This window comes from Panthera leo, chromosome A1 (assembly GCF_018350215.1).
Source record: "Panthera leo isolate Ple1 chromosome A1, P.leo_Ple1_pat1.1, whole genome shotgun sequence".
Classification (NCBI taxonomy): domain Eukaryota; kingdom Metazoa; phylum Chordata; class Mammalia; order Carnivora; family Felidae; genus Panthera; species Panthera leo.
Genome location: NC_056679.1, coordinates 15,465,671 through 15,489,350, shown reverse-complemented (window position 1 = coordinate 15,489,350; position 23,680 = coordinate 15,465,671). Strand labels below are relative to the sequence as shown.

The 23,680-nt window shown below is 41.5% G+C and overlaps 1 protein-coding gene across 4 annotated transcripts in view; it reads left to right on the top strand.

The window, feature by feature from the left end:
- Nucleotides 1–23,680, top strand: part of SMAD9 (SMAD family member 9) — a 78,550-nt gene that overhangs the window by 44,199 nt on the left and 10,671 nt on the right. For 2 of the 4 annotated variants that reach the window (XM_042954330.1, XM_042954362.1), the window contains 4 exons: nucleotides 3,572–4,257; nucleotides 11,131–11,394; nucleotides 15,475–15,585; nucleotides 17,088–17,309. In XM_042954330.1, the coding sequence (XP_042810264.1) occupies nucleotides 3,846–4,257; nucleotides 11,131–11,394; nucleotides 15,475–15,585; nucleotides 17,088–17,309 (1,009 nt within the window). In that variant the 5' untranslated portion in view covers nucleotides 3,572–3,845. The remainder of the gene's footprint in view (nucleotides 1–3,571; nucleotides 4,258–11,130; nucleotides 11,395–15,474; nucleotides 15,586–17,087; nucleotides 17,310–23,680) is intronic. The other 2 variants (XM_042954383.1, XM_042954449.1) reach the window with 2 other exon arrangements.

Sequence of the window (23,680 nt, the reverse complement as noted above, 5' to 3'; positions counted from 1 at the left end):
ACATGACTTGTCAAAGCTCACATGGTTGGTTTGTGACAAGGCATAGACAGTTGTCTTAGGAAAGTGAGAATTTAACCACAAAAAGAATTACTAGGAAATTATCCTAATCTGCCAAGTTAGTTTGTTTTTTAACTGTGACCTACATCCTTCTAAGGGCAGCTCAGTAATCATCTCCAAAATCCTTCCAGAACCCCCAAAGTTGGGCCAGAGACTCCTCCCCCTGTACCGCCTGGCATCTCTCTTCCATAGCTCTTGTTAGATTTTGTGGAAATTGTCTGGTCAGGTTTTTGTTTATAAATACTTCACATACATTCATCTTTATAGACTATAAAGATGGCTTTATCCTTCTTTGTACTTTATAGGAATAGAGTAACTAACTACAGCAGTATTAACAACCCCCCTCCTATTTGTGGAACAGTTTTTTAATAACCTCCCTGGGAGTGCTCTGTTTTAATGATGATGATGGGCCTGGGCAGTGCTACTTGAGGAGGTCGTGCTCAGTTTGAGCAGATAGTCTAAGGGCATTTAAATTATCTGACAGTGGAAAGCTGTTCTGAGCCAGGTTGACACTACTAAACAAGCTTGCATGGGGGGAGGGGGGGTGCACTATTGATGTCAGAGTGATGACCAGCTGGAGATAAACAAGGGGCCCTTTGTTCCTTTGGTGGCAAAGACTTTATATGAGTGAGAATGGAATGGCCTTAATGAACCTTCAATGGTTCCCCGGGACAAATAGGAACTGAGGCCTTAATGTTAGTGAGAGTCCAAGTCTGATTCACTTTTTAAATTTACTTGTTCTATTAAAAAACGTATCAAAACAAAGAACAAGTGTAGAGAATATTATTTTGAACATCTGTGTACCCACCAGCCAGCTTTATTAAACCTTAACTTTTTGATATTTTCTATCCTCTTTCCTTCCCTGCCTGGAGGCTCCTATTACAAATTTAGTGCTAAATACTCTGAGATTCTAAATTTGACTTTTTGGGGCCTCCCTCAATGCGAGAGCCTCTGTGTAATGCGATGGGAGCTGGGTCTTAGAGCTATAAAGAGCCACTGTGAGACCATTATATAGATTCAGAATGTGGCAGTGAGATCAGACTGTAGAGCCAGGGTTCCTTGGACCTTAGGTTTCTGACCAGTCGGTGTTTCCCCAAGGGATGAGGTGGGAGAGTGGCCCTGGCAAGTCACTTATCAAGGTGAACCTCAAACAGACATGGCTTGAGGAACTCTATGGCTTAAAGGTAGTGCTTTTCAGTCTTTTTTAACTGTAACCCACAATACCAAATGACATTACATTGTGCATTGCAAATTCCATTGTGACCCTCATGGCCATCTGTCACACAGAACATACACCTCTGAATGAAAGTTTTAGCGAAATAATCCTCTTCCTTCGTTAGCTGCATTGCACTATAGTCTATTTTGTTGTTTTTACAAAAGCTGTTTTGTTCTAATAAGTTGATTTCAAGTGCCATTCGTAGATAGGAACACATAGTTTAAAACAACAATGAGCCCTGGTTTAGAGAACTGTTACTTGTCTGCTGGAACAAACGTTTTTTAAAGGGTATATTTAGTTTAACTCTGTGGAACATTTTATAGAAAGCTTTTATCAGTCACTGACCTAAACTTAAATATTTATTTCACAATTTACTAATAGAAATCCCATGTAAAACTAAGCAGAATTCAAAGCCTGTTGGGGGTTCAGATTATTCTGCATCATGTTACTTCTCTTTAGAGCTCCTAATCTTCTTCAACCATTGCTTTAAGGCAGCCTGTCTTGATTAAGTAAACAGAACTAGAACATAGTGACTTAACTGTATTTCATGACCGTTAAGCCACAAAATCAACCTTTCTAAATAAAACCGGGTGTAAGTCAAACTTCCAAGTGAAAAAACCCAGCTATCAAGCCCTCAAGTCTCCTTTCCATCATCATTTACCTCTATACACTGCTAAATAAAGTCTATATACGGAATAAAATGATGCAGGTGTTGCTTTAATTTACTAAATTCACCAATTTTTGAGTAACCAAGCTGGCATCCTCCTCACATGGGACCCCTGATAATTAAAATAGCAGGGGTTTATGTAGCGCCTTCGTTGGGAGAAGTTTATATCATTGTGTTCAGAAAGGTGCAGCTTTCTCTCTAGGGAAGTGGAGGAGAAAATGATATTTAATTCATACTAAACAAGCAATTGTTGGAGATGTTGAGCTAGATTGATTCTTGAATACTGAGAGTTTGCTTGTTCCAAAATGTTACCAACAGACACTTTAAACTTTAATAAGGTAGCTGGTTTCTAAAATCTGGAGGAGGGAGAGGGTTTTGTTTAAGCCAACTATTTAACGGAGGAGGAAGTATAGTTCAACCTCAGGAAATTTAAATGGGAATGTTGAATAACTGGGAAAGAATGTCTCCTCTGGGTGCCAGGGCGAAGAAGAATTCAGCTGATTTTCAGGCAGAATAACAAATGTGACAGCAGTACCTCTTTCTGTCCACATTTATGTACCGTGACTGTATGTAACTTCTAAAAAAGCAGTTCCCAAACTTTTTTGGTCTTATGACTTCTTTCTACTCTTAAGAATTATTGAGAACTCCAAAGGTTCTTTGTGTATGTGTCTTATATCTATCAAATATTTACCATTTTGAAATTAAGACTGAGAAACTTAAAAATACTTAATTATTCATTAAAAGAGAATGATAAACCCATTATATATTAGCATAAACATTTTTATTTTAAAAACTATATTTAAAAAGAATTATTGGAAAGAGTGTTACTGTTTTATATCTCTGCAAATCCCTTTAATGCCTGGTTAATAGATGACACTTGGAATTCTCTTACCTGTTTCTGCATATAATCTGTTGTGATATATTTTTAAAGTTGAAATACATGAAGAAAAGCCTAGCACACACAGATATGTAGTTGGAAAAGAGAGAGCCTTGCAGCTCTCTGAAAGGAACTCTGGACTCGCAGGAGTCCTTGGGTCACACTTTGGGAACCACTGTCCCTGTAAAGTCATTTGGAAGAACATATACAAATGGTGAGGTTATTAGTGTCCTAATTTTTTTATTCCATGTACCTATTCTTTCATCAGTGAAGATGGGTTACTTGCATAAACTGTAATTGAGAAAGGGAGAAGTGTGAGCACGTTGAGGAAAGATTACAGAGGCTCTCAAATCTAGGCAGAGGAGTTTATGCTTGGGAAACTAAGGAGCCACTGTAATTTCTGAAATAGGAAAATGACTCATTAAAACTTATATTTGGGATTTAATGGATTATTTGAATTGGAAGAGAGGAGCCACTTCAGAATCTGTTGCAGTAGTCTAGGCATGGTGAGGTGGGCTAGGCCTCAGATACTGGTGGAAATGGAGAGGGAGTTTCAAATTCTAGAAGACATTTTGAAGGCAGAATCACCAAGACTTGGGTCAGGGGATAATGGAGAAGGAAGAGCCAAAGATGACTAAGAGTTTTCAAGTCCAAAACATTTGAAGTGTATTTTCTTCCTTATATCCAACCTTTAATTTATTTCTGAAAAGTATCCTGATTAAGCTGATTAGAGTGTTTTTTTCTTGTTTTTCAGACTTGGCCAGCCTATTCTAGGACCTAGCAGAAAGTCAACACAGTTCCCAGCCTGAATCGGTCAGTTACTTCCAGAAGAAAAGGAAGACCTATGACATCCCTGGAGAGTTTCTACCTGTGACAACCCTGCAGAGTTTGTACCTGTGACATCCCTGCAGAGTTTGTACCTATGACATCCCTGCATACTTCCCTGCATACTTCCCTCAGGCCCTGCAGGCAATAAAGGGCTCTCTGTCCAGGTCCTCTTTGCACTGGACACCTGCAGTTCACCTCTTATGCACTCCAGCACCCCCATCAGCTCCCTCTTCTCCTTCACCAGCCCGGCAGTGAAGAGACTGCTAGGCTGGAAGCAAGGAGATGAAGAGGAAAAGTGGGCAGAGAAGGCAGTAGACTCTTTAGTAAAGAAATTAAAGAAGAAGAAAGGAGCCATGGATGAGCTGGAGAGGGCCCTCAGCTGCCCGGGGCAGCCCAGCAAATGCGTTACAATTCCCAGGTCCCTGGATGGGCGGCTGCAGGTGTCCCACCGCAAGGGGTTGCCCCACGTCATTTACTGCCGAGTGTGGCGCTGGCCTGATCTCCAGTCTCACCACGAGTTGAAGCCGCTGGAGTGCTGTGAGTTCCCATTTGGATCCAAGCAGAAAGAGGTGTGCATTAACCCCTACCACTATCGCCGGGTGGAGACTCCAGGTGAGATTTTCTTCCTGATGTCATGGTTTATCTTTAAAGTTAAGGAGTCTTGTCCCACTTGAAGAGGAGTGATGGGGCATCAGCAAGACAAGCCCCGCCCCCCACCCCACCTCACCAAAGGAAAAGAGGGGAGGTTCAAATCCGAGGAAGTAATCCAAACTTTTGTAGTCAGAAAAATCTAGAAAGAAGGTGCTTCCAGTATACATAGATGTTTTGTGAGATTTTGAAAAATGAATTTTTGTTTTGATGTATTTTGCAGTTGTCATCATGTTTTTCCAGTTCTTGGAGGTCTTTGAAGGTATTAATATGGCCTTGTTATGAACATGAACATCCTGGGGCACCCTGGTGTCTCAGTCAGTTAAGTGTCTGACTCTTGATTTTGGCTCAGGTCACGATTTCACGGTTCGTGAGATTGAGCCCCGAGTCAGGCTGTGCATTGGCAGCGTGGAGCCTGCTAGGGAATCTTTCTCTTTCTCTGCTTCACCTCTGTTCACTCACTCTCTCTCTCTCTCAAAATAAATAAACTTAAAAAAAAAAAGGAACATCCTCCTTTCTATCCTCTCTCCCTCAATGAAACCGAACTAAACTAAAGGAGGTTTTTGCTGCCACCTTCCCCAAGCTCAGGTGCATGGAAGTATCTCATATCTGGGTCTGAAAACAGCCAGTGGAAGAATTGCTAGAAATCCTTTTAGGACTGAAAGCAACAGGGGCTGGGAAAGATTAGCAGTTGTTCTTAAATATGGCTTCAATACTGTTCTAAAACTCTTCATGTACCCATATGTGTGTGTGGGGGGGTACATATATTTCACCCCCTTTATGAAGTCTGATGTTTACCCTTGTCCTTCACACTGGTTGTAGCAGTTTGACTACACTTCTCTTTGGATAGAGTGTTCCTTTGGCTATAGGGCTGCGGTTTTCATAGGAGCTTCCTCTCCTTGACTGGCCACCTGTCTCATTCCGGGAGACCAGAGGGCTGGCACATGAGCTCTGCCAAGTGGCCCACGTCCATTAAAAGATGGGTGTGTCTAGGGGCACCTGGGTGGCTCAGTCGGTTGAGCGTCCAACTTAGGCTCAGGTTGTGATCTCGCGGTTCGTGAGTTCAAGCCCCATGTTGGGCTCTCTGCTGTCAACATGGAGCCTGGAGACTGCTTCAGATCCTCTGTCCCCTTTTCTCTGCCTCTTGTCCCCTGTTGGTACTCTCTCTGTCTGTCTCTCTCTTTCAAAAATACATAAACCAAAAAAAAAAAGAAAAAAGAGAGAGAGGTGGTTGTGTCTAAGTAGGCCTGGCGTTAACCTCACAGCGGTACTAGGAAGTGCCCAGCCTACAGTGGTTTGAGTTAGGCCACCTTTCGGGCTCCCAAATCTTGCCATCGTGTTGTATAACTATAGTCAGGGAAGTCACTGCCTGCGTGTGGATGCTTCTCACAGTTTCTTCATCCTGGGATTGAGTGAGTCTCTGTAGGAGACTGTTGAGAAAGCCCTGGAGAATCTGACGTGTTTTCACTAAATCATATAGGTCTTAGCTTTCTTCCCTTCTTTCCTTCCTCTCTCTCTGGGCTCTTTCTGTATACCAAAAAAAAAAAAAAAGTCATTCAGGTCCAAGTTTATGACAATGACTTGATTCTTTTTTGCTTGTTTGTTTCAAAGATATGAGTTACAGTAAGCACTCAAAATATACCTGATGAAAAAAAATGTTCATTAAGAAATCATTTCTTTCTTCCTGAGTAATGGAGTTGTAAAATGTACATTGCAAGAAGTTATCTGGCTCATTGTCTCTGGTTTTCCTTTTGAATACTAGAAAACCTAAGTTTAAAGCCTTATTTGGTGTTTTAGTTTATGTAAGGTTCTTTTAGAAATATTAATGCAAGGGGCGCTTGGGTGGCTCGGTAGGCTTGGTCAGTTAAGCATCGGACTTCAGCTCAGGTCATAATTTCATGGTGCTTGAGTTCAAGCCCCGTATAGGGCTTTCTGCTGACAGCTTGGAGCCTGGAGCCTGCTTTGGATTCTATGTCTCCCTCTCTCTCTGCCCCTCCCCTGATCATGCTCTGTTTCTCTCAGTCTTTCAAAAATAAACATTAAAAAAAAAAGAAATGTTAAATGTAAATATTTTTACATATGGCAGGTATATTTCATATTATTATATTTTAGGTTTGACTTCCCAAAATGAAAGATGGGTAAATATAATATTAATTTTAAGGTAATATTTAAGCTACACAGGATTTTTTATTCCTAACTAACTTTGATGTTTTTTATTAGAAAAAGCAGATTTTACATCTAGCTTTCTGGTCATGTTGAAAGTAAATATTTTGAGAACAGTGAGGATGCTAATGTTAAGCAAGTTTATTGGGTTCCTAATTATCATAAAGCTTAAGTTTTTCATTTGAAATCTCATTTTCTTGACTCCCTCATTTTAGGAACATTGAGGGCTACACTCAGATTTTCTTTTTACTCACACAACCACTTAAATCATCTATTTAAATGCTTTTCAAACTACCTGTAGTGAAGGGCCAGTTTTTAATTTTTAAATTTCCAACCCTTCAAGTATCTAGTATTTGTAGTACTTCTGTAATACAAATGAATTGCCAGGCAAATGAACATTTAAGAAGACTTACCAAATGCGAGCTCAGTTTTGTTTTTGTTTTTGTTTTACTCTTCATTTCAACAGATATAAAATTGCTCTGTCAAATTGCTGTTCAAATTTTAAACCTTAACTCTCAGTTTCAATACTGCACCTTCATCGACTGGTACCCAGCAGTTGGTACGAGTGTCATTAGTACTCAAACCTCACTTTGCATGGCTGGAGTTTAGTGGAAGCCATGAGAAAAGTGTTTTTGCAGCGTGTGGTGATTTTACGCCATGCGACTGGAGCTCATTTCAGGAGTACAATTTCTTCTTGACTGAAAGTACCCGTGTATCAAAACCACATGACTCTTGAAAAAGATACAAAAGCTTTTCTCAGCTCTGCTTTGTACACAACCCATATACACAGTAACTCCTGCCACTGTTGCCCCCTTGTAATGCTTAGTTGTTAAGACTTAGTTGTTAAGACAGTGTGGTATTTGGGGCGCCTCGGTGGCTCAGTCGGTTAAGCGTCGGACTTTGGTTCAGGTCATGATCTCACGGTTCATGAGTTCAAGCCCTGTGTGGGGCTCTGTGCTGACAGCTCAGAACCTGGAGCCTGCTTCAAATCCTGTGTCTCCCTCTCTCTCTGCCCATCCTCTGCTCACATTCTGTTGCTGTCTGTCTCTGAAAAAAAATAAAAATAAAAAAAATAAGACAGTGTGGTATTTAAAAGACGGCATAAAATTGAACCACTGTCTGTAATCTCACTATGTCATATTTGTAAGCAGCAGTTGTGATCTAGAAATGGAATTTAGTAATTAGGAATAACTATTACTATGGGTTGAATGTTTATGTACCCCTCCCCGCCAATTCACATGTTGAAAATCTAATGCCTAAGGTGATGCTATCAGGAGATGGGAGCTTTAGGAGATGATTTGGTCACGAAGAAAGACCCTTATGAATGGGATTAGTGCTCTTCTAAAGGAGGCCTCAGAGAAATCCCTTATACCCTTCCACCTTATGAGGACCCAGATGATCAGAATATGTAGCTTGGGAGAGAACTTTCTCCAGAGTCTGACCATGCTACACCCTGATCTTGGACTTCCCAGCCTCTAGTACTGTGAGGAATAAATTTTTATTGTTTATAAGCTACCCAGTTTATGGTATTTCTGTTATAACAGTCCAAATGGACTAAGACCGCTATGTTTTGAGTGAAAGTGTTTAAAAATATGATCAGTGTAAATCTAAGGTAAACTAGCCAGTCAAGCTGAATAACACCAGAATGATACCATCGGCTTTCTTTACAAAAGTTTTCATCCAGGTGGTGAAAACACATTATCAAGGCATTTGTCTCAATAAAGGAGGACGAACCCCCCCCCCCCTTTTTTTTTTCTTTTGGTGCTTCTGATCTGTGGCCTATGAAGAAATTGAATTCTGTGTATTCAGGGGATGTGAGTCCACTCAAAAAAGAAAAGTGAGTGTTTATTTGAACCTTGTTATCATTGTGATGAAGAAATGTCATCGCAAAAGAAGCCATATACCATTTACTCTGTCGGGCCCTCACTTTCAGACAACTCATGGAGAAAGCTATCTTTCTCCTGCGTATTCATGGAACACATAAAAGGAAGTTTAATGGCTTATCATCCAGCTCATTTTTTGAATGATGTTGCCATTGGGTGCCCTATAATGTCATAAAACAGTATATGCACATATTGGCTTTTAAGGGGGGAAGAAATAATTTGTTTCTCTGCACCCTCGACTGTTGTGGTTTAGTTTAAGACTTTTCATTTACCTGTTAGAGTTTATTTTCTACATGTAGAACGAAAAAGTGTTGCTTGTTAAGAAAGACATAAATGTATTATGGTGGATAAGTGGTAGACTTTGTGATTGATCTTATTTTATTGCTATTATTGTTGTTTGTTTATTCTGAAACATTTACCCTTTAAAAAATTGTTTCGGGACGCCTGGGTGGCTTGGTCGGTTAAGCATCCAACTTCGGCTCAGGTCATGATCTCACGGTCCGTGAGTTCGAGCCCCGCGTCAGGCTCTGTGCTGACAGCTCAGAGCCTGGAGCCTGTTTCAGATTCTGTGTCTCCCTCTCTCTCTGCCCCTCCCCTGTTCATGCTCTGTCTCTGTCTCAAAAATGAATAAACGTTAAAAAAAATAATAAAAAATAATTGTTTTAATGTTTATTTTTTATTAAAAAATTTTTCTTAATGTTATTATTTATTTTTGAGACAGAGAGAGACAGAGCATGAACAGCAGAGGGGCAGAGAGAGGGGGAGACACAGAATCGGAAGCAGGCTCCAGGCTCTGAGCTGTCAGCACAGAGCCCGACGCGGGGCTCAAACTCACGGAATGTGAGATCATGACCTAAGCTGAAGTCAGATACTTAACCGACTGAGCCACCCACCACCCCTGTTTATTTAGTTTTTAGAGAGAGCACAAGTGAGGGGAGGGCAGAGAGAGAGAGGGAGACACAGAACCTGAAGCAGGCTCCAAGGTTTGAGCCGTGAGCACAGAGTCCAACACGGGGCTCAAACCCACAAACTGTGAGATCATGACCTGAGCCAAAGTTGGAAGGAAGCTTAACCGACTGAGCTACCCAGGCGCCCCCAGAATATTTACTTGTTTATGAAAGTTTTTATCAATATTTGCATATGGTAACAAATCAGTAGTGTGATTAAAAACAAGAGCTACCACATCCATCTCCAGAAACAACTTCTTTTAATCATTATTGGTTAGTTCTTTTGCTAGTTCCTTCCATTATTACCAAAAATTATGGAGATAACTCTAGATAATATACTTATACACCTAGACAATGTTTACACATTGATTCCTAAAAATTGTGGAGGTAACTCTATATGATATGCTTATAAATCTATTTCTGAATTTATCACCTTTAGATAATTTCATTGACTAATACAAAAGATGAGGATTTAGCTAATTTATATTAACTTCTCTCTTTTTTTCTTCTTTTTAAATCTTTGATATCTACATTTTAGTTTATGATTTATGTTATTTTTTGGCTACTGTATTGGTTTCCATCGTGGGATCTTGTGTTAAGAATTATTTTCCCTTAGAAGAGCCTTGGTCCATTGCTTTCTAGTGTCCAGCATTGGTGATGGGAAAGCAATAGTCAGTTCAGTTCTCATGTCTTCATAGGTGGCTTTGAGGTGATCTTCTAGGAACCCTTAGAATATTCCATTTGCCCTTCGATGCTTGAAATTCAAGGTGGTATGACCAAGTCTGGATCTCTTTTCGTTAACTGGGTTGTGTATTCCACGGCTCTTTTCAATGTGATGACATAGATCCTTCTTTAGCTCTGGGAGATTTTCTTCTGTTATTTCTTTGATCACTTCCTCCCTCTGTTTTTTCTGCTTCTCTTTCTGGAACTTATGTTGGTCGGAGGCTGTACTCAACACCATTTACTGACAACTGCCAGGTGTTGTGACACTGCAGAAATCAGTAGGAACTAGGAAAGCCTGGATAATGTTTGCCTTTGAGAATTGCATCCATTCCTAACTGTTTGTATAGAATCAGGATCAAAAATACTTTTTTTTTTTTCAAGTATGGAATTCAGAAGAAACACACATGGGGCTTTATTTATAAGTTATCTTATTGCTGCTTATCTCTTACTTTTATAACTCTGTTTATCTTTGACTTAATGATTTTTAGTTACCTTTAAATCTTTCTGGTAAAGACAAGTAGAATTTTTTTTTTTTTTTTTTTTTTTTTTTTTTTTTACTTTAGCAGTACCACTGAGCCTAAAATTTAGGCTGGCCATCTGAATAATTCAACATGGTATCTGAGGGAAAAAAAATTCTGAGGATCACTTAGAAACCAATTTTGCCTTAAAAAAATAACCACTTTATGGGCAAAATTAAAGGAAGACACAAGCAATTAGATCTGCAGATGGCCACATAATAGGGCAGCTCTGGTAATTTCTGTGGTAGGACTGAATAGACAGTCTCTTTAGAGTGCTGACATCAGAACGATTCTCCTCTAAACTGTTTTTTTGTTGTTTTTTTTTTTTTTTACTGTGATACTCTGTTTAATACTCAGTTTGCAATAAGAGTGTTTAAGCGTTAAACTTTGGTGTTCAGCTTGTTTCACAAGCTCACTTTCTGGGAAAAGATGGGACCTTAACTGACAGTTCTACAGTAAGCACAAAGAATGGTGGATGGATAGTTCCCAGAAAACAGAGTTGTCTCAGCAAAAATGGACAGACACAAACAGCAAGCGTCCACCGGGTTTTGTGCCGACGAGCCAACGTTCGAGTCTAACCCGCTGGTTCCTTTCTCATCCTAGTGCTGCCTCCGGTGCTCGTGCCAAGACATAGTGAATATAACCCCCAGCTCAGCCTCCTGGCCAAGTTCCGCAGTGCCTCCCTCCACAGCGAGCCTCTCATGCCACACAATGCCACCTATCCCGACTCCTTCCAGCAGCCTCCGTGCCCTGCGTTCCCTCCCTCGCCCGGGCCCGGGCACGTGTTCTCACAGTCCCCGTGCACCGCCGGCTACCCTCACTCCCCAGGAAGCCCCTCCGAGCCAGAGAGCCCCTATCAACACTCAGGTCAGTAAAAGCTGCAGTCGGTCGGGGCGCCTGGGTGGCTCAGTCGGTTGAGCGTCCGACTTCAGCTCAGGTCACGATCTCGCGGTCCGTGGGTTCGGGCCCCGCGTCGGGCTCTGGGCTGATGGCTCAGAGCCTGGAGCCTGTTTCGGATTCTGTGTCTTCCTCTCTCTCTGCCCCTCCCCCGTTGATGCTCTGTCTCTCTCTGTCTCAAAGATGAATAAATGTTAAAAAAAAAAAATTAAAAAAAAAATAAATACCAAAAAAAAAAAAAAAAGCTGCAGTCAGTCTACATAGAGCCTGACCCAACACAGTTATTCAGGGTGGGGCCATCATCATCATAATCACTGGCTACTGATGTTCATATGGAGCTTTACAGTTTGTGTGGCAATCTCCTGTGGGCCACTAGACCCTGCCCCTTCTAAGATCAGGGCCATTTGGGAGCATTTATTCTGGAGCTACAACATCTCTTTGCTCTGATTTCTGGTTCTAATCCTCTGGGAATGCTCAGAAACGAAATGGCTTTTTTTTAAAGGTCGCAGAATTGAGATAATAAAGTACTTCGCTGACTGAAGCAGGAAGACTTGGTCTGAGGGAAAGAAACGTGAGGGGTCCATGCTTGGCCTTTTCTTTGCATAACTTCACCGGGGCAGTGTCAGGCCTCACCTCACCAGCATGTCCTCCTTTCGTGTTGTGTGAAGCCAGCACAGCATCTTGAAGACAGACTTACTCAGTAAACATTTGCTGAACTGAAGAAGCCTACGTAAGGGAGAGGGAGTGTGCATGCCCTGAGCAAAAGAGGGAATCAAGCACGTTGTCATAATTGCACATGCTAAGTGGGTCTAAGTTAGATAATGACGAAGAGAATTACATGCACCTCATGAGTGTGAGGTAGATCATATCCCGAGGAACAAGTTCTTAAAGGCATGAATAGATTCATTTGGTGCTAGATGTTATGATCTGCCTCATTCATTTGTTCATATATTCATTTATTTAAGAGAGATTTATTGAACTTTTATTACATAAAGCATTGCTTAGGGAGCCGAAAGGAGAATTAAAAGATTGGTAAAAATTGTCCCTATCTTGGGGTGCCTGGGTGGCTCAGTCGGTTAAGCGTCCGACTTCAGCTCAGGTCACGATTTCGCAGTCCATGGGTTCGAGCCCCGCGTCGGGCTCTGGGCTGATGGCTCAGAGCCTGGAGCCTGCTTCCGATTCTGTGTCTCCCTCTCTCTCTGCCCCTCCCCCACTCATGCTCGCTCTCTCTCTCTCTCTCTCTCTCTGTCTCAAAAATAAATAAATAAACGTTAAAAAAAAAATTGTCCCTATCCTCAGAACTTATAAAATGTGGGAAGACAGGAAAGGAGTTGCCCTTCCTTTCTGAGTTATTAGTTCTTCCTTTTGCCCCCTCAACAATACAGCTACTATTTTCATATACGTTTACTATTTCATTTAACACACTACATTGTATAATTCCTTCTGGGTCTATTTCCCCCATTCAACTGTCAGTCATCTTCTCTTTTATATGTGTAGCACAGGCACTAAAACACAGTAGTCGCTCATTCGTTGGTTACAGAGTAAATGGACCACCACACAGGCATTTGGAACACAGGGCTAGTGCTCAGGGTTATAGATATAGATGTTATTGAGTCAGTAAGTAATTACTGAGTGCCTAAAAAGTGCCAGGCACTGTGCTACTGCTACAGGTACGATGATGATTGATTATGACTATAGTCTCTGATTTTTAAGAGGTAATGACTGTTGAGAACTATCATGGTCTCAGTAATGCCTGGGCGAGTAACTATAAGGACATGAACTAAGGGAGGTATATGGGGATGGAAAGAAGACAATGAATTTGAGGAGGTGGACTCAGTAGGGCTTGATGTGGGGTGAGACCCTGGGAGGAAGCTCAGGGGTCATCCACACAGACTGGAAGGAGATGGCTGCTGTCTTACAAGAGGCTGGATTCACAGAGAAAGAGACACAACAGGAAGAGAAGTCATTTGAGGACAGAGCCATGGTTAAGAGAAAGGAGGATAATTATGTCACAAACACGTATTTACATAAAATGTATCTGCACTGTAAAGATTGCCTGCACTGACGTTGTCTTCCTGAATTGGTGGGACTAGCAGGTTGATACTTTCCCTCTTCCTACCCATGAAAGATGGACCTCAGCACCTTTGCAGAAGCTGCTTAGTTTTTATGGAGGGAATGGCTCTTTTCATTTCGGAGAAAACAATTCTTTTCTGAATGATTAACAGCAAAATGCAACCTGAATAACAGATCCACAGATAAGTGAGACTAAAAGGAAATCTTGAAATTCACTGGTTCATCCCCTTAATTTTTTTATACGAGCTTTACAGAGATATAGTTCATACATCGTAGAGTTCACACACTTAAAATGTGGCACTTAATGGTTTTTCATATCTTAATTTTTTAAAGCTGTGGTAAAATGTATATCACATAAAATTTGCCATTTTAACCATTTTTAAGTGTGCAATGTCGTGGCATTAAGTACATTCATAGTTGTGTGCTACCATTACCAGTGTCTATTTCCGTAATTTTTTCATCAACCTGACAGGAAATTTGTATCCATTAAGCAGTAGCTCCCGATTCTCTTCCTCTTCCTTCCTCCAGCCCCTGGTAGCTTTCAACCCACTTCTTATCTTGATGAATTTGCTTATTCTAGGTACCTCACAGAAGTGGAATCATATGATATCTGCCTTTTTTGTGTCTGCCTTATTTCAGTTAGCATAGTGTTTTCATAGTTTAGGTTGTATCCTGTGTCAGTTACTTCATTTTTGTGACAGCAGTATTCCATTGAATGGATATACCACATTAAAAAAAAATCCATTTGTTGGTTGATGGATGTTTGGGTTATTTCCACCTTTTGGCTAGTGTGAGTGCTGTCGTATACACTGGCATGCAAGCATCTGCTTGAGTCCCTGCTTTCAGCTCCTTTGGGCATATGCCTACGAGTGGATATGGTGATAGGGTAACTATGTTGAACCTGTATTTTATAGATAGACCCAGTCAAGGACCTACAAAAGGGCCACCTTGCTTTATGACTTTTCCTATAAACAGAGTCAGCGTTTATTTTCTCACAAGGAAATGATTTATCCACGGTTGGACGATGTGGTGTGCCCTGGGACCTGCCATCAGTGCCTGTAAACATACATGTCTTCGTCTAGCCATCCATTGACCTGCAGACTCAGAATTTCTGAGGAATCTGCATCTTTAACTAGAGTTTCACTGGCAATTTGTATGCACACTTTAAGTGTGGGAACTACTGGGATGGACGAAAGTCAACTCAACAAAGGCAGACTGAGTCAACTTTTCATGCCACTGCACTCCATCCACCCCTAACAAAACAAGACTATTCTGAACTGACATTAGGAATGTATACAGGAGGAATCAGTTATTCTGATGTTCTCACTGAAATGTTCTTCCTCTGCTGCAAGAGTTTTTATTGGGTTGTGAATTAATTTCTGATAAGATATCATCTACTGAATGCACACCCATTTGCCGAACCCTGATCACTGTCCAATTATAGAACTGATATTTGGGGAGAAGAGCTCCTCTCAGCATGCCTTGGGGCACAGGTTATAATCAGGTTTCAAATGTTCTGCATTTAGGGGAGCAGATTTGGAACTATCTCAGAGAGAGACCATCTCTGTGGCCATTGTACAATCCATGGCAACAGAGGAATTGAAAATTAAGCTCACTTCAAAGAAGGTTTAGCTTTCTGCTTTGAAAGTCAGACAGCAGACTCTTCTGCCATTGCAAAAGCTAGGAGAATAGCTCCTAGCTTTGAAAATCTTATCCTACGTTCGTCGGAACTTATAACTCATAGATAACTCCTAAGTGAGAGGGAAAACTAATCAGCCGTTTTGTGAGGATGTCTGGACAACCGATTTCTTCTATGTGACACTCACAATGTCCTGCAGAATAGCCTTATTATATTACTGCCCGTCTTTAGCAATAACGCTATCCACCAAGCCCTGGAGTTTCACAGCAAGAAAGGTTGGATCTGTCTTTGTGCAGTTTATCAGTTTGACATTCCTCTGTTTTACTGCTTTCTTTTAGCTGACACACCACCCCCGCCTTATCATGCCACAGAAGCCCCAGGGACCCAGAATGGCCGACCTGTAGATGCCACAGCTGATAGTCATTTAGTGCTGTCAGTGCCTAATGGAGGTAAATTTGTAGATGAACAGCTAAATGTAGCTGTTTTCCAAGAGCATTTCCTATTACCCCACAACAAAACAAATCCAAAAACAAAATGAAATGTGCTAGCCTGCTATTTCACATGTGTTTTAAGGGGCAGAAACCATGGCTGTGCATTTTAACTTTGGCATTCCTCAATACCGTAGAGTGAATGTTTGTTTATCAGCCCGGTTACTAGAGTAAGTTAATTTTTTATTTTAACCTAACATTTAGATGTTTGTAGTTCTGGATGTTGAGTACAGGAAGTGGTATTTAAGTTAGCAATTTTGCTCCAGTTGTGTTTATACTATAGTTTTGTCATGGGGTCTTTGATTTGGCTTAGAGGGGTGCCCTTACAAATATATGTAAATATGTAAATAGGGTTTTTGCAGGATTTTATCTGTTTCCTATAATGAGCTGGATAAACGTTGCTCAATTTTCACGTTCACATAAACCACATGGCGATCTTCTGTAAATGCAGGTTTTGATTCTGTAAATCCGGGGTGGCATCCAAGAACCGGCATTCCTAGCAAGCTCCCAGGCGATGCACAAGCTGTAGTTCCAGGAACCACACTGGGTGGAGAGGGTGTAAGGGAGCTTAGTGTTTAAAGTCAGCCAGGGTGAAGTCTTCTATAAGTAAAGGCCCTTTTGTAAATCAGATAATAACCCCCTAATTTATGTTTCAAAAATTTATGTTTTAGTGCATATAGGAACACACTGTAGATATAAGACTAACTAGGATATTCAAAGAGAAGAGAGCTGATATAATCACTAAAAAAGGTGGAGAAAGTGGCAAAGAATTAGCACTCTGAACTGTGGTTGGTTACTGGCAACTTAATTAGCTTTGAAAAGTTTGGCATAACATTCTTGGATTTCCTAATGAAACATACAGCTGTCTTTAAAATAGTTTATGCCATAAATAACTAAGTACTCCATATGTACACATCAGAGAATGTGAGTCTATATAGAAGTTTTTTTTTCTTTCTTCAGTAATTTAAATTCCTATCTAGAGTTTTGATTCAGCTTTTATTATATCCAAATTATTATTTTTCATTTTTAGTTTGTTAGGAAGTGACACTCTTGTCACAGGGACTCAGTTTGGTACAGTGACAGTAATATGCTATCATTCACACATAAAGAGGAGGTGACCTGCCACCATCCTTGGAGCTGTCTCCTTTAGGGGCGATGGAATTGACATTGATCTGTTCATACTGTTGTTTGTCAGGCCCCCTCAATACTTATAAATATGATTACAAATGCTCTAACCATGGGAGAGTCACAAGGACTGTGGCCTCTGTGCCACATGTGTTAACTAGATGAGCTAACTACAATAGCTTCTGTCAAGGGACAGGTTTGTAAAGATCACAAAGAGCATCCTTGTCTCGCAGCCACCTTTCTGGTTGACAGCATTAATGTAAGTTTCCAGGTGGAATCGTGAGATGGGAAGCCAGGCATGACAGTGGTGATGTGCTCTCTCGTTCTTTTTCTTGCAGACTTTCGACCAGTTTGCTACGAGGAACCACAGCACTGGTGCTCTGTTGCATACTATGAACTGAACAACCGAGTTGGGGAGACGTTCCAGGCCTCCTCCAGAAGCGTGCTTATAGATGGATTCACAGACCCTTCAAATAACAGGAACAGATTCTGTCTTGGACTTCTTTCTAACGTAAACAGAAACTCAACAATAGAAAACACCAGGAGACACATAGGAAAGGGTAAAAGCAAATATGTAATTCCTATATTCTTCTGAGCTAAAACATGGGACAGGAACAAGCCACATACTGGCCACATAACCTAGCAGGTTGGTCCTAGGCTGTTGAGCTGGGAGAAAACAGCTAGGCTTTCAGGGTCTTAGTCTCTCTACTTCTAGGGTCAGCACAGCATCTTTTGGAGAGTGGCATAGGTTAAATATTATGAAGACAAACAAGATGGTAAATATGAAGAAGGCAGGATGAAATTATTGAAGGGAAGTATCATGAATTATTTTCAAATTGCCTAAAGATGCAAAATAAGAGGAATTCTGTCTTGGTGATTATATATATCAGGTAAGGTGACCTTTGGAGACTTAGAAGCGAGGTAGTGAAAATCATGACCTGTTTATGTTTGGGAACCTTTGGCAGCGATTGGCGGTCTCCTGTGGCCAGGCATTGTTATGAAACAGATGGGCACAGGCTTCACTGGGGTCTGGCCAGTGGTGCTTTGAAGCCTGTCTCATAACCATGATCCACGGTAGCAAATCCTACCCGAGTGTGAGGCCTGGTTGCAGATCTTTAAATCATTTTCTTTATATTAGAATAGTTGGTAGCGTTTAATACCTGGTTGTCCACTATCATGTTGGACTACTGTGGATTCACAGGCATACAGAACCTTTAGAGTCATTTTATCTTTTCTCTCTCCCTCCAGCCCTTAGACCACTTCAGCAAGGTAGCCACAAGCCTTTTCTTTCAGATTTCCAGAGGAGATTGATTATTGTACTCGATGATCATTCTAAATATTCTTTCTAACATACCCCCTAAATTTCTTCTGTCATAGGAAACCTACACGCCGTTGATTAGAAAAGGTTGAATTTATTCATTGATGTTGACTCTCATGGTGATATTTATGTTTGTTTATATCCTGTATTTTTCCATAGTGGCTTTGAGGTGGCATAAGGGAAAACTTTGCAGTGAAATGATAAATGAAAAATAGAAAATCAGAAACTGGGGGCTGAGGGTGGCAGGGAAGGAGAATATAGCTAAAGGTGACCACTGTAATTGTGATTAAAATTTTGCTCTAGGTTTCCTAACAGGGAGGTCAAAACAAGGAAACACAACTGTACTATAATTTTTATCATAAAGGAGGAAGCATAGCCATTCTTTCCCTTTGAGTAAATTCTTAAATAAATTTGTCAGGTACTGCGGTTTTACTTTCAAATGATTTTTATAAGAATCTCCAAGTGAAATCGAGAGGCAGAACATTAAAACATTGTGGAGCTGTGTGCTATGGGGCTTTGCACATTGGTCTGTGTATTAGACTTCAGACTTATGCTGCTGCCACTTGATCCAAAGATAGACTTCAGATATTAAAGGAGTGTTGTATAGCTTCTGGGAGCCCTTCCGAAAGGAGCTTGCTTAAGGTGCTGCTGCTGCAGACATGGAGAGTTGAGGTTCTGCATTATTGCCTGAGAGCTAATCCCCAGGTTAAGAAGCCATAGGAAAAAGAGCTAGGATGGATGGATGGCCTTTTACGGAAGCCAGAGAGTCTGTCTAAGTGCTGATTGGCTGGAAGGGCTAGGATGGATGGCCTTTTATGGAAGCCATAAAGTCTGTGTAAGTGCTGATTGGATGGAAGGGCATTCCACCCTCATGGGGTCTCCAATGCAGAGTCAGAGTCTTCTCAAAAAGCTGTTTGGAAGTGCTTTAATGTGGAAAAAAAACCCACCTTTTTTTAGAGGAGTTAATAAGTCATATCATAAAGCATGGCACACACACAAAGTTGTCTTAGAATTAAAAAAAAAATGTTTTAACATTTATTTATTTTTGAGAAAGAGAGAGAGAGAGAACCAGAGCATGATTCGGGGAGGGGCTGAGAGGGAGACACAGAATCTGAAGCAGGCTCCAAGCTCTGAGATGTCAGCACAGAGCCTGACACAGGACTCGAGCCCACGAGCTGTGAGATCATGACCTGAGCCAAAGTCGGACGCTTAACTGACTGAGCCACCCAGGTGCCCCAGAGTATTTTTAAAGGAAGAGCTATCAGTCTTCTATGAGGTCAAGGGACTGTTTCTCAGGTGCTCCCTTGGATTATTTGTTTCTGAGCAGCAGGCTTCCTAGAGCACCAGCCCAAATAAATTTGGAGCAAAATGCCCACCTAGATTAGTGAATAAGTTAACTTTTTCTATGGAGTTAATTAATAGAGATACTTAGATTTCAGAGATAGGCATTCATCTTACAAATATTTGTTGAGCATCTGTTCTTAGCCAGATTATTCCATCATTAGGGATGTAACAGTTGTAAACAAAACAAAAACACAAAATCCTGCTTTCATGGGTTACCTATTATAACTAAGGAAAGACAGAGAAGAAATAATGGTATGTTTAATGATTAGAGAAAAACACAGGAGAGGAAGAAAATGGGGAGAGCATGTTTTAATGCAGAGTGAGGTAGCCAGGGAAGACTTTCCTAACAAGGTGACATTTGAACAGAAAGGGAAAGAGGGAATTAGCTACATGGAGGGGAACTTTCGAAGCAGAGGGAACAGCAGGGGCAAGGGCCCTGAAGCCTACCTGGTATATTGTATGGAACATCAGGGAAGCCACGGTGAGTGGGCCAAGATGAGTAGTAAGGGAATGGGGAAATCTTTGAAGAGGAGGTGGGGAAAGGACCAGGTCGCAGTGACCTTGAGGCCATTTTAAGTGCTTTAGCTTTGACTCTGCATAAAATAGGAAGATAGATTTAAGTCGAGATCTGAATTTTCACCTGATCCCCTGGCTATTATAATAAAATTAAACTGTTAGTAGGGGAAGGGTGAAAAGTTTAAAAAACACACGTGAAAGAGAAGCCTGAAAGGTATATAGCAAATGTTAGCTTTGATTGTAGCTGAGTTTTAGTCTCTGCATCCCTGTATTTTCTAAATTTTCTCTAGTGGGCTTTCCTGATCGTGGAAGGATGTGGCAGGAAGGGGGTGTGGGGGGAGGTGGGATGTGGCATGTAAGGGCATGCCAGGATTGCTGCAGTAGTGTGGCCCAGCCCGGCAGAGTGGCTGAGTGTGAGTGCTGACGTGGGCCATTCAGTGTCGGCCAAACAGGTGTGATGAACCTGTTTGTTCATCATATCGTCCAAAGAGCCTTCCAGTCTTCAAATACGGATTTGGGGGACTGACGTTGCTACCAGCCCAGAGATGGCTTTGTGTGAATTAGAAACCCCTTTCTCAAGAGAAGCTACTGCCATCTTCTGGAGTAGCTTTATAATGATTACCTAGATCTTAAAAGGCTGTGAGGCACACCCTGGATTGTGGAGTGCACAGCTGCAGGCACAGTCCAATGGAGGGCCTATCCTCTGAACCAAAGCCCTAGCGTGGATCTGGAAATCTGTGTTCTTATATTATTATTTTCTGATCATACATTAAAACATTTTGTTTTATTTTGGAAAATTCCAAACATATACAAAAGTGGACAGATCGTGTAGTGAATATTCATAGCACCATCTCTAGCTTCAATAATGATTCGCATTCTGCGCATTTTTTCTTCTATCCCTCCGTGATAGTTTTGCAAGAGTATTCAAAAAAATTTTTAGTATTTATTCATTTTTGAGAAAGCATGAGCAGGGGGCGGGGTGCAGAGAGAGAGGGACAGAGGATCCAAAGAGGACTCTGTGCTGACGACAGCAAGCCTGATGCAGGGCTCAGACTCAGGAACTGTGAGATCATGACCTGAGCCAAAGTCAGACACTCAATCTACTGAGCCACCCAGGCACCCCTTGCAAGAGTATTTTAAAATAAATCTCAGATTTCATATCCTTTCTCCATAGATTTGAGTATATATATGCATATACATATTTATATATATACATATGTGTATGTATATACGTATGTGTATATATGTGTGTGTATATACGTATGTATATACATATATATCTATATAAGGGGTTTCTAAAAGTACCATTATTACACCCAGAAATATGCACTTTATTAAAGCTCCAGATGATTCTGATATTCAGCTAGGTTGCTAAAATGGTATGCAGACGAGAGGGTAACAAAGGCAAGGGGATGATCAATTACAAAACCAAGGGAACCTTCTCACCAACCTATGCACCTTCCTCTCAGTCTTACCTGTTATTTCCCTGTCATTCAAGACTATGGAAGAAGACCAAAAGGGAACACTCTTGCAGTCTGACTTAGCAGACCCAAATCAAACCCAAGGTGTCTCTCTCTGGTCCTAAGTAACCACGACACAGGACTCCACACTCCCTCATCTCCTAAAATGTGGGCGGCAGTCACACAGAAGTGGGAAACTCAGATAAAGAGAGATGCAGCCCAAGAGAAAATGCTGGAAGAGCTTGCCTGGGGAGCACATTGCCTGGGTCCTCTTTGTCATCTCAGGATGCATTTTCTTTGGGCATTTATCCTTTTTGCTCACTGTTCTCTGTGGAGATTTTGAATCTAATACATGTGGTTTAAAGCCCCTGTTTTGGCCTATCAGGTGGATGCAAATAAAATGACTTGCCTACTTGACTTTTCCTTGGATGCCCCTCTCTAACCAAAACTCAGCCTCCTTCACACTGGCATTGAAATCCACCCTTGCCTGCTGCTCAGAGCTGACTCAGGCCTCCATGTGCTAATTCCCTGGGCTCTGGCCCTTTTTTGCTCAGGATGCTAAACTACCACCTGCCTGCCCAGGCTTTTCTCTGCTTTCCTTACTCTGGCAACTGTGCTGTGGTTGCAGGTAATACTTTTAACAGGATTGAAAATCATCCCCTAAATAAAGACCAGAGTCAGATAACAAAAAGTCCGATCTATTTTACTTAGTAGGTTCTGGGAAGATTATAAATTTGAAGGTCATTCAATTCAAATACATACTAAATACTTAGCAGTCTCCGCTGGCTCTTTCCCCACTGGTTCACCCTCTTCTGAGAAAACCACAACCACTCCAGAGGTAGGCCTTCCCCCCAGGGAGCTCACAGGGGCTGGTAAAGGAAGTCTGCTTGTATTTGCCCCTGCCTCACCCCCATGTCCATGCAGCCAGGTAACTGTGTCCCAGCCAGTTGGGACCTTCCTGCCTACTGTTCACGGCCTGGGCCATTGGTGCCAGATCCCAGGCTGTTCAGGGACTGTGAGAAGAGACATGAGAAAGAAAAGGGAGTGAGAGCTGAGAAAAAAGGAGAGGGGCCAGCCCGAGGTGGAGAGAAGGGGAACCCTGGCCTGAACATCAAATACTTTAGCTTTATGACTCCACATCCGTGTCTCCAGTGCTATGGCTGGAATGCGTAGTACTGAAAAACATTCTTTTCTAAAATTGTATTAAGGGAAAGGAGATGGGAAAAGGAAACTAAATATGATGGAAGGCAGTCACAACTAATGCACGGTCACCTCAAGTGCTGCTTAGAACCTGACAGGCACTGAGCAGCTCACTGCCTCTGTGATGTTTCCTCGGTGCACAGCTGTGCAGAACCCCCAGGTTCTCTAGATTATATCATTTAAAAATCTGTATTTGCAGTTTGAAGAGATCCAAAGTATATCACTCTAGGTGTATTCTGGACCGTTTATATGAACACCTTGTGACCGCACAGCGATTGTGTTTACAATCACACTGACACCTAATGCTGGAGAATTGTGTTTCTGCTGAAAGGCTGGAAAAACCATTCTGGTATTTAACATTCACTAGACTTGAACTTCTTCATTTTATCTAACCCCAGTCGCTTGCTATATATGCATTTATGTTAAGTCTATAACCCAGATACTTGGAGGGAAAGAAATCAGCTCAGCTTTAATTTGGAATAAAAATTAGCCTGGGAAGCACCAATCTCAGGATGCTCTCTTGCTTTGTTAAGTACAAGAATGTGAAGGAAAAAAAAAAAAAAGTACAAGAATGTGAGATAGAGTAGCATAGGCTGCATTTTTATTGTGAGTCTTTATATCTGAAAAAGGTAGCAAGGATTTCCTTGTTCCCAAGTAAAATATAGGCATTATTTCTGTGATCTATAATAGTAGGTGAAAAGTTAAAAAAAATTAATATTTATTTTTATTTTTGAGAGAGAGAGAGCAGGGAGAAGGGCAGAGAGAGAGGGAGACACAGAATCTGAAGCAGGTTCTAGGCTCTGAGCTGTCAGCACAGAGCCCGACGCGGGGCTTGAACTCACAAACCTGAGGCAAAGTCGGATGTTCAACCGACTGAGCCACCCAGCACCCTGAGAGCTTACTTTTAGAGTGAATAATGGGGCGCCTGGGTGTAAGCGTTCAACTTGGGCTCAGGTCATGATCTCACGGTTTGTGGTTTTGAGCCCCACCTCAGCCTCTGTGCTGACAGCTTAGAGCCTGGATCCTGCTTCAGTTTCTGTGTCTCCCTCTGTCTCTGCCCCTCCCCTGCTCGTGCTCTGTCTCTCTCTCTCCC